Source organism: Drosophila sechellia, chromosome X (assembly GCF_004382195.2).
Source record: "Drosophila sechellia strain sech25 chromosome X, ASM438219v1, whole genome shotgun sequence".
NCBI lineage: Eukaryota > Metazoa > Arthropoda > Insecta > Diptera > Drosophilidae > Drosophila > Drosophila sechellia.
The window spans coordinates 17003373-17019684 of record NC_045954.1 but is presented as its reverse complement, the minus strand read 5'-3'; the positions used below and the strand labels follow the sequence as shown (position 1 = coordinate 17019684).

The 16312-nt window shown below is 37.1% G+C and overlaps 2 protein-coding genes across 2 annotated transcripts; both read left to right on the top strand.

Moving 5' to 3' along the window:
- Positions 1-11607: 11607 nt before the first annotated feature.
- On the top strand, positions 11608-12405 carry LOC6618013. Its single transcript, XM_002042285.2, has 3 exons — positions 11608-11819; positions 11895-12023; positions 12116-12405. Exons 1-3 carry the CDS (start codon positions 11658-11660, stop codon positions 12311-12313), a joined length of 489 nt encoding a protein of 162 aa, XP_002042321.1. The 5' UTR covers positions 11608-11657; the 3' UTR covers positions 12314-12405.
- A 2437-nt stretch (positions 12406-14842) lies between these two features.
- On the top strand, positions 14843-15714 carry LOC6618012. The gene is made up of 3 exons (XM_002042284.2): positions 14843-15131; positions 15207-15335; positions 15428-15714. Exons 1-3 carry the CDS (start codon positions 14970-14972, stop codon positions 15623-15625), a joined length of 489 nt encoding a protein of 162 aa, XP_002042320.1. The 5' UTR covers positions 14843-14969; the 3' UTR covers positions 15626-15714.
- The last annotated feature ends 598 nt before the right edge of the window (positions 15715-16312 follow it).

Below are 16312 nucleotides of genomic sequence, written 5' to 3'. Positions count from 1 at the left end.
TAAATATAGATCCCAAGTGTAAGTTTTCGCCGGCCGTTTTGTTTACCAAGTTACAGTTAATTAAACATTAATTTCCCGTCCAGCTCTTCGCAATCATTTGTGAATCGAGATGGCTAAATAATGAACTCAACTAAACGGCATAAATCACACGAGCTCACCAAGCCTCTAATGTATAATTTGCAACAAAAGAAATCTTTAGCCAAATGATGATTGAGTATGGGAAATTCTGATCGTTCCTGTCATTTAAATGGTAATTATTTCCCATGAATAATCAAGCTTTTCTCCTTGTGCACGCGTATTCAGTTAGAATTCTCTGCGGCGCAATTGGATTTCCTACCCGAAATGCCAATTGCCCAACCCAATCCATTTCAACCCATTTAAGCCCACGCACGCGAGCCAAGAAGTCCACGGCTGAGTCCGCAACGGTACATCAGTCTAGATCGGGGACCGACAGTTAGGATGGTATCGAATGATATGGGGGTATCGTATCGCGGTATCGGTACGCTTTGAATCATTAGCCATCGCTGTGGCGCAGTCATCAATCTTTCAATTGTCCACGTCCATCCATAGCTTGGCTTAGCCCCTTCGATCCGATCCGATCAGATCCGATCCCAATCGCAACAGAGCCACACGAACAAGTGCCAAAAAAACATGGTTGGTGCCGCTGAAAACAACTAGATACTCTTGCATGTATCTAGATTAGTGATGGATTTAATGGCTTGCATAGTTCATAAGACCAAGCATACCACATCAAAATCAAAATTTGTAGGTTAATCGCAAAACTAATCTTGTATTATAACGTTTAAGCTTTAAGTGATATATGATTGGTACCTTGGCGTTTTCAGGCACTTCATTTGGACATCTTCTTTAAGTTACCTCTTTAAAGTATAGAAACTAAACTAGAATTGTCATAACTTTCTAATGACTTATAGAGTTGTTAGAAAATGATGCAATAAGGAAACTAATATTTGCAAATAAATATGATCCTATAAATCTCCTTCCTAATTGCAAGAAATGAAATGGCATTAACCACATCTATATGGTGTGGAAAATGGTGACAAGTACGGAGCTGTGAGCGGAGTACCCCCATTGAGGGTATGTAAATAAATATTGTTGAAAACCGGCAAGTCGGCGACGGCGATGAAAACAGAAATCAGCCCGAAACTGCTTGTTGCCGGTTAAAACTAGAATCGGTGGTTCGGATCGGTGGACCGTTCGGATCGGTTCGGATCGGTTGGGTTTCAATTTTGGCTCGGATTGGATTGGCTTGGCATGGCTTGGCCTGGCCTGACTTGGCTTGGCTTGGGCTGGGCTGGGTTGAGTTGGGTTGGGTTTGGTTTGGTTGGCTTGCGTGCAGGCTGGCCAAGTTAAGACGGGCTCGACTTGGTTATCGGCCCATTAAGACGATTTGCGGGCATCCGTATATCGGACATTGCCAACTAACAAACTGGCCAAAAAGTCGCTGATTTACGGACTTTGGTCCGCACCTGACAAAGAAAATGAATCCCGAACCCCCATGAGGCCACAAATTATTGGCATGGCCGACTAAGAAACGCATTAAGCTGACTTAAATACGATTATGATGAGACGTTCTTTGAGTTTCGGGAGGCTTCTGAAACTTGATAGGATAGCGACTGAGAAATACCCGTTAGGGATGCAAGTTTTTAAATGCATCGAGATATGATGATGGATGAATATCATAAATCAATAAAGCCATTTTCTAAGCAAAAAGATTTAAATGTATAAGTCTTGAATAGTTAAACCCTTTACACACTGCTAGTTTTAATGGAATTTATTGTATAAAATATATAAGCTAACCCAATCACGTGATCTTGTGGGCAATTCTGCTCCCTGAAAATCCGTTCTCCCCACAAATACAGAATATATTTTTCTTTTTTGCAGGCAATCAGCACGGGTTTGGCAATCGCATACACATAGTCCCACCTCTCGATGGTGTTTTGCGAATCGTGTCGCATAATTTGCAGTGAACCGCAATCGACATAACTCATACGCCGCGTGTCCCAAATGGAGGTTAAGAGCCAGTGCAGTCGGTGCAGTGCCAGTTCGAGTGTCTATAAATAAATCTCTCGATGCAATCGCAAACTGGTCTGGCCACTCGGAATCTCGTGCCCAAAAACACTCGCACGAAACCATACGATCCACTCAGATGCGAAACGAAACGAATCGCAGCGAATCGAAATGGCCAGCAGTTGCATGCCGAAGAACGGGCAAAACGCGTCCACATCAGTATCAGTATCAGTATATTTCGGCTAAAGTCATTTCTTGGCTGTTTTTGGCAGCACCGATGGTCAAGGACGTACATTAACCAGGGCCCACTGTGCCGCAACGGGCGGGGTACAGTGAAGACAAAGGCCAGACAGACAATTACATAAATGGCCGGCACAGGTAGTTTGCGCGCTGAGTGACCAGAGTAAACAAGAAGACGAGAGGAAAAGCATAATTTAATAAATTAAAACAATTAACAGAAGAAGAACATGGCGTTAATATCAGCAAGTTAAGTTTAAAACATTTATTTTTACAGCAAAATTGAACGTATCAATAACATAACTTAAAACATTTTGTTAGAAAAGAACTACACTCAAATGAAATATATATCGAAATAAAGAAACAAATAAGCGGAAGATCGCACGTTGAGTAGACTGGAAAATAATGAATTTGCTTGACAGGTTGGTACAACCTTTCTAAACAGTTTCTTGTTATCCATATTTCTTAGATTTTTTTTGTTGACATTGCTCAGTTGGGTGCACGTGGCGTATGCGCAATATTCTGTGGTCGCTGGTCTTTGGTCTGAAATGTTGAATTAACGGCAGCCACACCCCGAAAACAAGAATGTCGCTTTTTGCTCGGATCCATTTGAATTGCAATTTTTATAACGCTGACCAGCGTTTTTATGCCGCATTTTATTGCCCAACAATGGGAACTGAAATTCGGTTTTTCTCTCTTATCGCAAGGTCGTTCATAAAAACATATATGCATATATGCACAGTTGATCTGGACTGTCCCAGTTGATTGCATTTTATTGATTTTATTATTTTGCGAATATGGCCCATTAAGTTTACAACTTTTCGGCCATCTTTTTAAGCAGCGTAACCATTTACGCTGAAAAATTCACCGATTGATTTATCCTACCCGTCAGGTTGTGCAAAAATTGCACTTGGAATTCGATTTACAACACTTGCGGATATATTCAGAATAAAAAGAAAAAGGCTAAATTTTATAAATAAAGAACCGAGGTCGCTGTAAATATTCACGTGCGTCATTATATTTGGCCAATTATCTCAGGTGTTACGCAAATTTCCAATTAAGCGAGCATTTCGAAGAGAACACTTTTCTCCCACAATACATTAATGGCACCGCCCCAAACATCCGCCCCCCAAAAAAAAAAAACGTTTCACAATCCTAAGAATACTGGGGGCCTTGACTATCAAATGCGAACTACATTTCAATGTCGACCAAAAACCGCCCACCAACCCCCCAAAAACACAATGCTACTTCCAGATGCTACAGCTGAGGGTACCACTCTACTCATTCGAGATATTCTAGATACGATATGATACGATACGATACGATCCGATCCGATCGGATGCAAAGCCGTGCTCGCGACCTTCCCCGTGCCGCCTGCGTTGCCTTTGCCACACGCCACACAAATTGACGTAGTAAACTCTTTCCAACTGGCGGTAAATACCATTTATGTACTTAATATTTATTTATTTTGTATTTTTTTCTCCGTTGTTCGAGTCTCTCTGGGTAAGTTTTCCAAACAATAGCGGGAAAAAATTAGAACAGCTGCTTCAAAAAAAAAAAAAAAAAGAAAAAAACCGAAATGCAAACAACACACAAAATTAGAAGAAGAAGAAAATATTGAGCAAAGTACGTGAAAAGCGCGAATACAAATACAAATATTATTGCAAAAAATTAAACAAATAGCGCGGAGGCTGAGAAAACTATTTAGTTTTTTCCAATATAATTCCACAATATTTATTTCCCCCTTCGACGAGCAAATTGCAATTAGCATCAATTTGCGAACTATCTAATTGATAAGCACCATGTTTGTTTGCTCTGGCCCAGGTGAAATTCGTAGTCTAAAATTCGTAATCCACATATCTATCTACAATGTATAACGCATAATGTATGATCCGTAATCGAGACCAGACTTTGCATAGCCTTCCGCGAGCGATCAGTCATCGGGGCAATTAATGTGCGACATTAGAGTGGACCATTAACACGGCGCTGCTAAGTGGCCATCCTCCAACGTCCGTCTGTGCGGTCAAAACCCCTTCAACCCTTGATTAATTATCGCCAATCAATGGGAAGTCGCGTCTTGCGAAACCCCCACATTTCGATGAAATGTGTTTGTGTTTTAATCTAGGAATTGGAATTGGAATACGAATTGAAATTGCAATTAGTGTGCGTATCGAAAATTGGGGCCGGGGAGGCCTGTCTTTCATATTCGATCTTCTTGGCGGGAGAATCGAATCCAGTTTTCATTTTCGGCTCTTCTGTTGTGGCTTTTATTTCCAGCATTATGACAAATGACTGGCGATCCATCAGAATGTGCCAAACACTTGGTTATTTATGAATGTGGCGTAGCAAATGTCTAACGTTCCCCGTAATTTGGTTCACTTTATTATCTGTCCGTATCCCATTTCATGCGACTTTTGGGGCGGAGCGCAGCTATACGTGGAAAGTCCAAGTAATATCTAAATTCAGTCGGAAGGGGTGGCCATTTTAGCACATTAACTAAAACAGACTACCATTTATTGCGCACTAAGTTAGTACGGGATTGTGTATGCATTTTTAGGTGTAAGCCATCAATTACAGATTGTTTTACAATGTTTTTAGCTCAGATTGCTTTTGTAAATTATTATTTGAAGTTAACCCTATTCGATTTGTAATGTAAATATATAATATGCATGTTTCTTGCCTTTCAAAACGCTAATTAATCGTTTTTTTGCCAGTCCGCAGTTTCAAAATATTAATTAACTTCTTCTTTGTGGACTCTGTCAATTTGTTACCACTCCCATGTGCAAAATTCTTGTCTAAAAAAATCAAACCGCAACTGAATATTTATTCTGAGGTTAACCAAAAATACCATAAAATCCAATAAGTTATGGGGACTGTAAAAAGTGTATAAAAATGTAAGTTTGACAGCATTTATAGCAAAAACCATCTGGGCCTCCAAATAGTTATAATTCCGTTCATCTACATAGTATATCTTGTTGACATTTTTTGTGTTGTTCGCATATTTATGCTTCGCCGTTTGCATGTGAATTATTATTAAGTTTTATCTTCGTACCCATACATTTTCCTTGAGGTTTTGCATAAATGTACAAAAAGCATTCGTGTTTACAAATCAATAATGCAAAAATCCGCACGGTGGGCGTAATCAACAACCGTTGCGACCACGCCCTCCCCTTCCTCATCATCAGCATTATGGTCACTTGCACAGTAAATAAAAGTTCAATGTTTGAATACATTAAACTCAAAGACCCAGCCTGGTATGTAGACACATGCTGATAGTATTACTGGAGGTAGGCCAGACTTATCGAGTGCTTGGAGGTGCTGACAGCCAAATGACCATTTTCAATAACACTCACGTAGCATCCGAGTCGATAAATTACAATAAAAGCGGCGGCGAGGGAGCCACAATTGAAATTTCGTTTATGCCAGCACGTCCAAAAACAACATTCAACTTTCAACAATCAACAATCACCAATCCAGTGGCAGTAACAGAAGCGACAGCAACGGGAGCAGCGAATTGGAAGATTACCCCTTTGGGTGACCCCACGTATTGCAAATGCACTAAGCATTCTTCGCTGAATGTTTTAATGCTCTCAACTATAATATCACACTAAAACATATTATATTAACTCGGGAAGGATAAGTATATGGATGGAAATCAATTAAGAAAATATAAATATTTATAATAATAATAAGTGATTTGTATACGAAACATAAAAAGAACTAATAACATCCGATTAGGTGTCAAATATTATGAACTGTTGAATGGCAAATTAAATAATCAATAAGACGGCTTATAATAATAAACACAAATGAGCGTAAGCGAATAAATAAAGAACTCATTTCACAATGAAATTAAATAAACACGAGCACCGAAAAAGGCACACAATAGTTTAATGTCTTTACATATTATTTTCTACACAATTGGCGGAACTGCAGGTAGGCCATTTATTATCAATGGATATTGTAGTACAAATTTATCAATAAAATCAACTGAACCCCTTTTAAAGGGAATTAGTGCCAGAAACACAAGGCAGACGAGTTTTTCGATGGAAGAAATAATTATATATGTGAAGGCCAAGGAGACGACCAGACATTCCCTGGACTCATGATCGGGTCAAGGGATTTCCCACTCCTATTTATGGGCAGTTCGATGAAATCGATGAAATATTATATCAGGGGGCCCTTATCACAGTGGAAATCACAAGAAATAAAATCAAGACAATTGCGCCAGAACAATAATCATATAATTGTTGACTAAGTCGCTTATTTATAATTCTTTATATTTATACACTTGATTGAGCACTTGGCAAGAGCTGTCAACTTCCATGATGATGATGATGATGATATGCACAAACAATTGAATTTCGGGATGTCTGAGGATGATCTTCAAGTGATCCAAAATCGCCATCTTTTCTGGCAGGCCTTGAATGATCGCGGTGATTCCCCCGTCTATTTGCATGACTCACCGCCGCAGATAAGAATAATAATTTTTAATCAAACCTCGATAAGCATTTCGAGTTGCATTTTTATTTCTTAATTAATTGGCTTCTCGTCTAGATTCGTTTGTTCATCGAAAACATCAAGTGCAGACGTCATAAATTGGAAAACAAGATATGAGGCAGTGAGTATTTGAATATATTTCGGTGTTCACTTAAAGAAATATTAGTCACTTTGCGAAGCATACAGCAGGTAAACAAATAGTTATGGAATATTTAGTAATTACTTCTTATCAAAAATAGAAATAACCCTTCAAACTCATGACTCGTAAATAGATAGCACTGCCTTATTCGGTCAATTAAACAAATTGTTTCAAATCAAGATTATCTTTATTGATTGTTTATAGTTGATCTATTGGCGGCAATTAAAACTTTGGGGAAAACCTCATTCACCAGACTCTGCCAAAATGATAACGTCGCTGAACGATAAGAATCGAGGGATGATAACACTAATAAGTTCCAATTATCGATAGCTATTGATGGCATAATGTGGGGAAATGTTTTGAAAACAAGAAATAAATGTTTAGTGATCATCTGCCTTAATAATATAAAAACTATTTATCTTAAATGTTATGCTTTAAGAACTTTGTTTATTGAATTTGAATACGAATAAATCATACTTTAATTTACGCGGCAACAATTAGTTTTTTTGCCAAACGGTTAGTATCGGTTTGTTTTTCGGTTTAGCAATTTGTCCGAAACGATTTCGAGAGCACAATGTTTGCTGTTGAGCAGGTGGGTTTGAAGTCGCAAACGGGGGTGCTTAGGGGTTGAGGAGGGGCCTAGAGGGGGCGGTGAAGCGACCTGAGCCGGGGTTTTGAACTGGCTTGGCTGCCTTACCCGTTCACCTTGTAAATCAGCGCCACATACTAAAAATACCAGTGATCCGGGCTCTTTTGTTGTTGTTGCTGCTGCTGTTTGTTTTCGGCCAGTATTTGTTATTGTTTTCATTATTGTTTCTGCAGTCGGCCGACTGGAAGTTGGCCAACGAGCAACGACTTTAGCCTGAACCGCTTCTAATAGTTTATAATTTGAGCCAAACCTGTCGGCCATTTTGCTTGCAAATTTTTATATGTCTCGGATTTTGTTTATGTTTTCGATTTCGGAGTTCTTCGAACTCGTCGGGGTTTTTGAGATCTCATGAAAAATTGCCCAACCCGCTGACAACAGAAGAAGCGCCATCGCTGAGCGAAAAATGCCACACAAAAAAAAAAGAAGGCAAAAAAAAAACAAAAAAAAAGGCCATCTGGTGAACGATAAGAGGAGCCGAGAGTTTTTTGCCATTGCGGAAGCTATATTTATACGAGTGTTTTATTTCTTTTTTTGAATACCCTAAAAATAGGTATTTTCATCTAGGAAATCAAGGCATAAACTATAACTTTGGTATCCCAAACAAAAGTAACTTACAAGATCTTTAAAAATGTGCAAGAGTTACATATGGTATATTCATTTTTTACCATATATGAATTCTGTGCTAATGAAGAACCTTGGTATCCCAAACTTTAATTGCTGTTATCAAAAATATTTATACAATCTAGAAATAGTATCTAGTATCCCAAACTATGTAATTTGCGATTTTCACACTGTTAGGTTTGTTACTTAAACTATTTGAATTATATCCGGATAGGGTATATGAATGAATACACTCAAGATGAGCTTCTCTTCTCGTTTTTTGGCAAAAACGTGCCCGAGTCCGTTGCCCGTTGACCGATTTGTTTACCTCGGCAAAAAAGAACCCGAGGAGCATCATCAGCAGCGGCATAAAGAATATTTAATAAGATGTGTCTTCAGATTCAAAGTGTCCACGTCGCCAGAAGCAGCAACAAAGCCACAAGCCTAGGTTTTTAGGATCGGCGTTTGAGAGGCGGTATATAAGATTGTGAATATATATACCTATCTGCTATATAAGTGGTATGCGTGCACATGGCATTATTACTACTATTATCTATGGAACCGGCTGACAAGAGTGTCTCATTCGGATTCTCAGGGTTGGCAGTTTCTTGATCCGCACAGCGCCTGCTCGCAGTTCCTGCTTTTATGGTCTTTATGTTTCTATTATTTTTATATACCCACTTTTTGCCACACATCCAAGTGATTCTGTGCAGGTGGAGCGGCGCTGTAAGTGGATTCCAATTAGAACGCCGACTCCACTCCGCTTTCAATTTGCCAATTGGCCTTGGGTCAGCACTACGGGCATGGAAAGAGATAGCAGGTGAGCAGATGGTCTGGGGAGCACCAAATAATAATGAACATTGAATAGTAGCGAAAATATGGAAAATATCACGCATACGCCACGTTGTTCCGCACTTGCCGTTAATTAGACATGTGAATAAAAGAATGTTGTTAAGTTAACGCACCAAACTATATATTATTAAATTGCAACAAATTTGCAGGTAAATACAAAGGGTTATCTAGGTTTATTACTCATACGACATGTTGCACGGGTAAAATAGTTATATGGTTATAGTCACTTCCACTTAGGTAGCAATTCATATTACACTAACATATCTTTTACAAATCTTCGTTTGCGGTCCACCCTAATGACTTAAGTGTAATAGAGTAAAGGAAGTCAGCCAGAACTGATCGACACATGTTCTAAGACTATGTCAGCTGGGCCAAGTGTAATGCATTCTGTTTAAGAATAGCCTTGCGACCAAGTTAAGCAACAATACGATATTGCAACTCATGATTAGCAGGGTCGCCCAGTCAGAGCCATAAATCAGCGCTGGAAATCGTTAATAATATATAATAGTGGAAATAGCAAAGCGACACTGCGGATTGTCTCTCCTCGTCTAAGCATTCTTTGCGGATTATCCAACTGACATAAAGCAACTTTCTCCCCATCTCTCCAATCCTTTCACCTTCTCAACATCTGCCACTTTCATTTGTCATTTTCAATCAATTCTCACCCCTCTCAATCACATTCCAACTTTTAACGACTCTCGATTTCTGTACAATCAATTAGATCGAAAATGTTTTAAAAGAACATTAAGAGGCTTTTAGTGGCTTACGAAATGGTATACTCTACCAAGTAGCTGGTAAATATGAGTTGTTCTCACTTTTGAATTCGGTCTACCTTTTGTCTGGGGTTAATATCAGTTATTGTGATTAGGAAATAAGTGGAACCCAAAGTTAATATAGAAGTATTTATTCTTTTTCTTAAGTAGTGGCAAACTAACTTGAAATGCCTTACCAGTCTATATATACATATATTCATAAAGTATCCATAAGTCATTCGAAGTGCCCAACCATGTAGCACTTACTTTGTTGGTCACTTGGTGGAGCTTATTCGGTGTGAACCTGTTACAGAGTTGGGCTTAAGTGGAGACCATGGCGGTGGCATTCCTGAGACCCCAAAGCCGCACCCGCAAACGCTTTCCATCTCGATCGGATTCTCTATTCTCCAGTATCCATTCTCCTCTTCCGATCTGGGAAATACTTTAATCTGGGAGAGAGAGATCAATTAAGACAGGTGATTGCTTGGCCGGCAATTAAATTCTTGACAGGCTCTAATGTATGTCCATTGTGTTAATTGCCAATGACTGACTCAATTCAATTAAAATGTCTATATCCGACTCTTACCTCAGCAGCGCTGCCAGGTGCCAGTGGCAATTTGAGGGGGGTCTTCGAAAGGAAAACCGGGCACCACACAATCCAGTTGAATCCAGTAAGCCGCCAGCAGTATTCTGACCACCATGTCGGATACACAATCTCTGCTCTTTGTGGTCAAGGAAAAGACGGCGCAATCCATGGAGCTTGTATTCAAAATTTTAACAGGCCTGCTGAAAAATTATTTTTAAAATTTCATACCTTTCCTTTCTTGAAAAACACTGCCTAAGAAACTTTCCAGTGGCATTTCATTTAGGAAAACCTATAGAGTATCCTTAGGATGTCTAATAGAATATACCGTGGGATGCCAAATGAGGAATGTCATACCTCGTTGAGTTTGTATTTTAATTTCCAATCGATTTGCATTCAAGTTTGGGAATTCTAGGATTTTTAAATTTTTCGCAGATTTTGATGATGGTACCCCTTACAAAAAATGCGAAAATTTGGCCAAAAATTAAGTTTACAAAATCCGTTTAAAAATGAATGGGGTGATTAGTATTTGTTGTGAGGAGTATAAATTGGTACTACTTTTTGCTGTGAGACGATTTTTAGTCAAGTTATAGCAAAAAGAACCAACTTGAAAATTGAGTTTTTACAAAAATTGTTTTTTTGATCAAAACATTCACAAGAATGACCCAAATATGGTATGTCATACTTCGTTGAGTTTGTTTTTAAGCCCCAATCGATTTGCATTCAAATTTTATTCTAGGCAAGAAAAAGGGTGAAAGCGTTAAAGATGGGTCAGTGGAATAAAGTGGATTGTAGGAAGTTAAGCAGACCGTCTAGAGAATAATACAACGGAAAAGGAAACAGAAAAAACAACAAAATGGACAAAGAAGTGCAAGTGGAACTACCCAAAACGTGGAGCTCTGTTTAAGGTTATGTTGAGCGGCATATTTCCTCCCCTTTGGTGTCTCTTTATATTATTAGAGGATGATTGAAAGGCAAATAGTATACAATTATGCTATTTATACGTCGCAATAGTTAGATTTAATAGAGATTAGATCATAGAGATTAATAGATTTTTGCTGATTACCAAGATTTCAAATTTTGAAAAATGTTGGAGCTTTTGTTGTACATTTCGTCGTGCTAACTTTTTATCCCTGTCCTTGCACAGCCAGCCGGAGTAGTTGGCCATGATTTAGTGCCCTAATCTTATTCGGTTCTCATTCGTTGCCTTTCAGTCAGTCAGCCCCTTTGACTTGAGCAAAGCAGTTATTTTTACATTCTTTCTGAGATCTTTATAAATTTCGAAAATTTCTTTGTACAAACTTACCTAATTTCGCCATGAAAATCTTCGAAGAGATCGGTAATCAGTTTTGCCGCGTTGTGCGCAACAACCTAAATATACCCCTATCAGTTTGCGAAACACGCTCCGTTTGGAAATTCTCGAGCAGTCACGAGGCAATGGTATTCTTCTGTACCCTCGGCTTCGGTATCCTTGGCGTGGTGAGTAAATGGAAGCCCTCTATTGTTTGGTGGGCAGCAAGTAAAGGACTAATTACACCTAACCCAAATTCGCAGATATTACATTTTATTGATTTCATGAACCTTTTCTTCGGAGCAATGCGTTTGGGGCCAATCAGAATCTTGACAAACAAAAACTTTTTAATGCTGACAGCGTGGTTATTAGTGATATACGCCATGGTATTTGTGAGTACAAATGCACTTAAAATATATTAGCTTATATATTGTACCATTATTTAACATCGTACTAAATTACTGCAACTATTGTTTTCATCCAGATCAAGCCGTGTTTCATATATCCCTTTCTTGTGCTTTCTGGCATCATCTTGGCCATCGATTTGTTCGTCCTGGTATTAGATATCGTGCGACGTGTCAGGATATCACTGGACCGCAAGGTGACCATTTGGAATATGATGCTCAACTTGTGCTTTGTTGTTTACGTACAGGCAATCCTCAACAATCAGGACTACTTTTAGCTTACGATGCGTTCTATGATGATAAGCCAAGTTATTAGACACATTCGTTTTTGTTGTTAAAAACATATAAATACTTACACAGTTCTGAAAATTAAAATCGATTTAAATTCTAATCGATTTGCATTCAAGTTTGGAAATTCTAGGATTTTTAAATTTTTTGCAAATTTTTATACAAAAAATGCGAAAATTTGGCCAAAAATTAATTTTACAAAATCCGATTAAAATTGAAAGGGGTGATTAGTATTGGTTGTGATGAGTATAAATAGGTACTCCTCTTTGCTGTGAGACGATTTTTAGTCAAGTTATAGCCAAAAAAGCCAACTTGAAAATTGAGCTTTTTGGCCAAAGTAGTTTTCCAGATTTTATGTGAAAAAAAATAATCGGTATTTTGATCAAAACTTTGAAATTACTGACCCAAATATGGAATGTCATACCTCGCTGAGTTCGTTGTTTAAATTCTAATCGATTTGCATTCAAGTTTGGGAATTCTAGGATATTTAAAATTTTTCACAAATTTTAATAATGGTACCCCTTAGTTTTTTACAAAAATTGTTTCCCAAATTTTTTGTGAAAAAAAATAATCTGTATTTTGATCAAATCATTCACAAGAATGACCCAAATATGGAATGTAATACCTCGTTGAGTTTGTTTTTTAAATTCCAATCGATTTGCATTCAAGTTTGGAAATTCTAGGATATTTAAATTTTTCGCAAATTTTTACAAAAAATGCGAAAATTTGTCCAAAAATTAATTTTACAAAATCCGTTTTAAAATGAAAGGGGTGATTAGTATTGGTTGTGAGGAGTATAAATTGGTACTCCTTTTTACTCTGAGACGATTTTTAGTCAAGTTATAGCAAAAAAAAGCCAACTTGAAAATTGAGCTTTTTGGCCAAAATAGTTTTCCAGATTTTATGTGAAAAAAAATAATCGGTATTTTGATCAAAACATTCACAAGAATGACCCAAATATGGAATGCCATACCTCGTTGAGTTTGTTTTTTAAATTCTAATCGATTTGCATTAAAGTTTGGAAATTCTAGGATTTTTAAATTTTTCGCAAAATGATGGTACCCCTTACAAAAACTGCGAAAATTTGGCCAAAAATTAATTTTACAAAATCCGTTTAAAAATAAAAGGGGTGATTAGTACTGGTTGTGAGGAGTATAAATTGGTACTCCGTTTTGCTGTGAGACGATTTTTAGTCAAGTTATAGCCAAAAAAGCCAACTTGAAAATTGATCTTTTTGACCAAAATAGTTTTCCAGATTTTATGTGAAAAAAAATAATCGGTATTTTGATCAAAACATTCACAAGAATGACCCAAATATGGAATGTCATACCTCGTTGAGTTTGTTTTTTAAATTCTAATCGATTTGCATTCAAGTTTGGGAATTCTAGGATTTTTTAATTTTTCGCAAATTTATAATTTACAAAAAATGCGAAAATTTGCCCAAAAATTAATTTTACAAAATCCGTTTGAAAATAAAAGGGGTGATTAGTATGGGTTGTGAGGAGTATAAATTGGTACTACTTTTTGCTGTGAGACGATTTTTAGTCAAGTTATAGCCAAAAAAGCCAAATTGAAAATTGATCTTTTTCGACAAAATAGTTTTCCAGATTTTATGTGAAAAAAAAATAATCGGTATTTTGATCAAAACATTCACAAGAATGACCCAAAAATGGAATGTCATACCTCGTTGAGTTTGTTTTTTAAATTCTAATCGATTTGCATTCAAGTTTGGGAATTCTAGGATTTTTAAATTTTTTGCAAATTTTTATGATGGTACTACCCCTTACAAAAAATACGAAAATTTGGCCAAAAATTATGTTTACAAAATCCGTTTTAAAATGAATGGGTTGATTAGTATTGGTTTTGAGGAGTATAAATTGGTACTACTTTTTGCTGTGAGACGATTTTTAGTCAAGTTATAGCAAAAAGAACCAACTTGAAAATTGAGTTTTTACAAAAATTGTTTTTTTGATCAAAACATTCACAAGAATGACCCAAATATGGTATGTCATACTTCGTTGAGTTTGTTTTTAAGCCCCAATCGATTTGCATTCAAATTTTATTCTAGGCAAGAAAAAGGGTGAAAGCGTTAAAGATGGGTCAGTGGAATAAAGTGGATTGTAGGAAGTTAAGCAGACCGTCTAGAGAATAATACAACGGAAAAGGAAACAGAAAAAACAACAAAATGGACAAAGAAGTGCTAGTGGAACTACCCAAAACGTGGAGCTCTGTTTAAGGTTATGTTGAGCGGCATATTTCCTCCCCTTTGGTGTCTCTTTATATTATTAGAGGATGATTGAAAGGCAAATAGTATACAATTATGCTATTTATACGTCGCAATAGTTAGATTTAATAGAGATTAGATCATAGAGATTAATAGATTTTTGCTGATTACCAAGATTTCAAATTTTGAAAAATGTTGGAGCTTTTGTTGTACATTTCGTCGTGCTAACTTTTTATCCCTGTCCTTGCACAGCCAGCCGGAGTAGTTGGCCATGATTTAGTGCCCTAATCTTATTCGGTTCTCATTCGTTGCCTTTCAGTCAGTCAGCCCCTTTGACTTGAGCAAAGCAGTTATTTTTACATTCTTTCTGAGATCTTTATAAATTTCGAAAATTTCTTTGTACAAACTTACCTAATTTCGCCATGAAAATCTTCGAAGAGATCGGTAATCAGTTTTGCCGCGTTGTGCGCAACAACCTAAATATACCCCTATCAGTTTGCGAAACACGCTCCGTTTGGAAATTCTCGAGCAGTCACGAGGCAATGGTATTCTTCTGTACCCTCGGCTTCGGTATCCTTGGCGTGGTGAGTAAATGGAAGCCCTCTATTGTTTGGTGGGCAGCAAGTAAAGGACTAATTACACCTAACCCAAATTCGCAGATATTACATTTTATTGATTTCATGAACCTTTTCTTCGGAGCAATGCGTTTGGGGCCAATCAGAATCTTGACAAACAAAAATTTTTTAATGCTGACAGCGTGGTTATTAGTGATATACGCCATGGTATTTGTGAGTACAAATGCACTTAAAATATATTAGCTTATATATTGTACCATTATTTAACATCGTACTAAATTACTGCAAGTATTGTTTTCATCCAGATCAAGCCGTGTTTCATATATCCCTTTCTTGTGCTTTCTGGCATCATCTTGGCCATCGATTTGTTCGTCCTGGTATTAGATATCGTGCGACGTGTCAGGATATCACTGGACCGCAAGGTGACCATTTGGAATATGATGCTCAACTTGTGCTTTGTTGTTTACGTACAGGCAATCCTCAACAATCAGGACTACTTTTAGCTTACGATGCGTTCTATGATGATAAGCCAAGTTATTAGACACATTCGTTTTTGTTTTTGTTGTTAAAAACATATAAATACTTACACAGTTCTGAAAATTAAAATCGATTTAAATTCTAATCGATTTGCATTCAAGTTTGGAAATTCTGCGATTTTTAAATTTTTTGCAAATTTTTATACAAAAAATGCGAAAATTTGTCCAAAAATTAATTTTACAAAATCCGTTTAAAAATAAAAGGGGTGATTAGTACTGGTTGTGAGGAGTATAAATTGGTACTCCTTTTTACTCTGAGACGATTTTTAGTCAAGTTATAGCAAAAAAAAGCCAACTTGAAAATTGAGCTTTTTGGCCAAAATAGTTTTCCAGATTTTATGTGAAAAAAAATAATCGGTATTTTGATCAAAACATTCACAAGAATGACCCAAATATGGAATGCCATACCTCGTTGAGTTTGTTTTTTAAATTCTAATCGATTTGCATTAAAGTTTGGAAATTCTAGGATTTTTAAATTTTTCGCAAAATGATGGTACCCCTTACAAAAACTGCGAAAATTTGGCCAAAAATTAATATTACAAAATCCGTTTAAAAATAAAAGGGGTGATTAGTACTGGTTGTGAGGAGTATAAATTGGTACTCCTTTTTGCTGTGAGACGATTTTTAGTCAAGTTATAGCCAAAAAAGCGAACT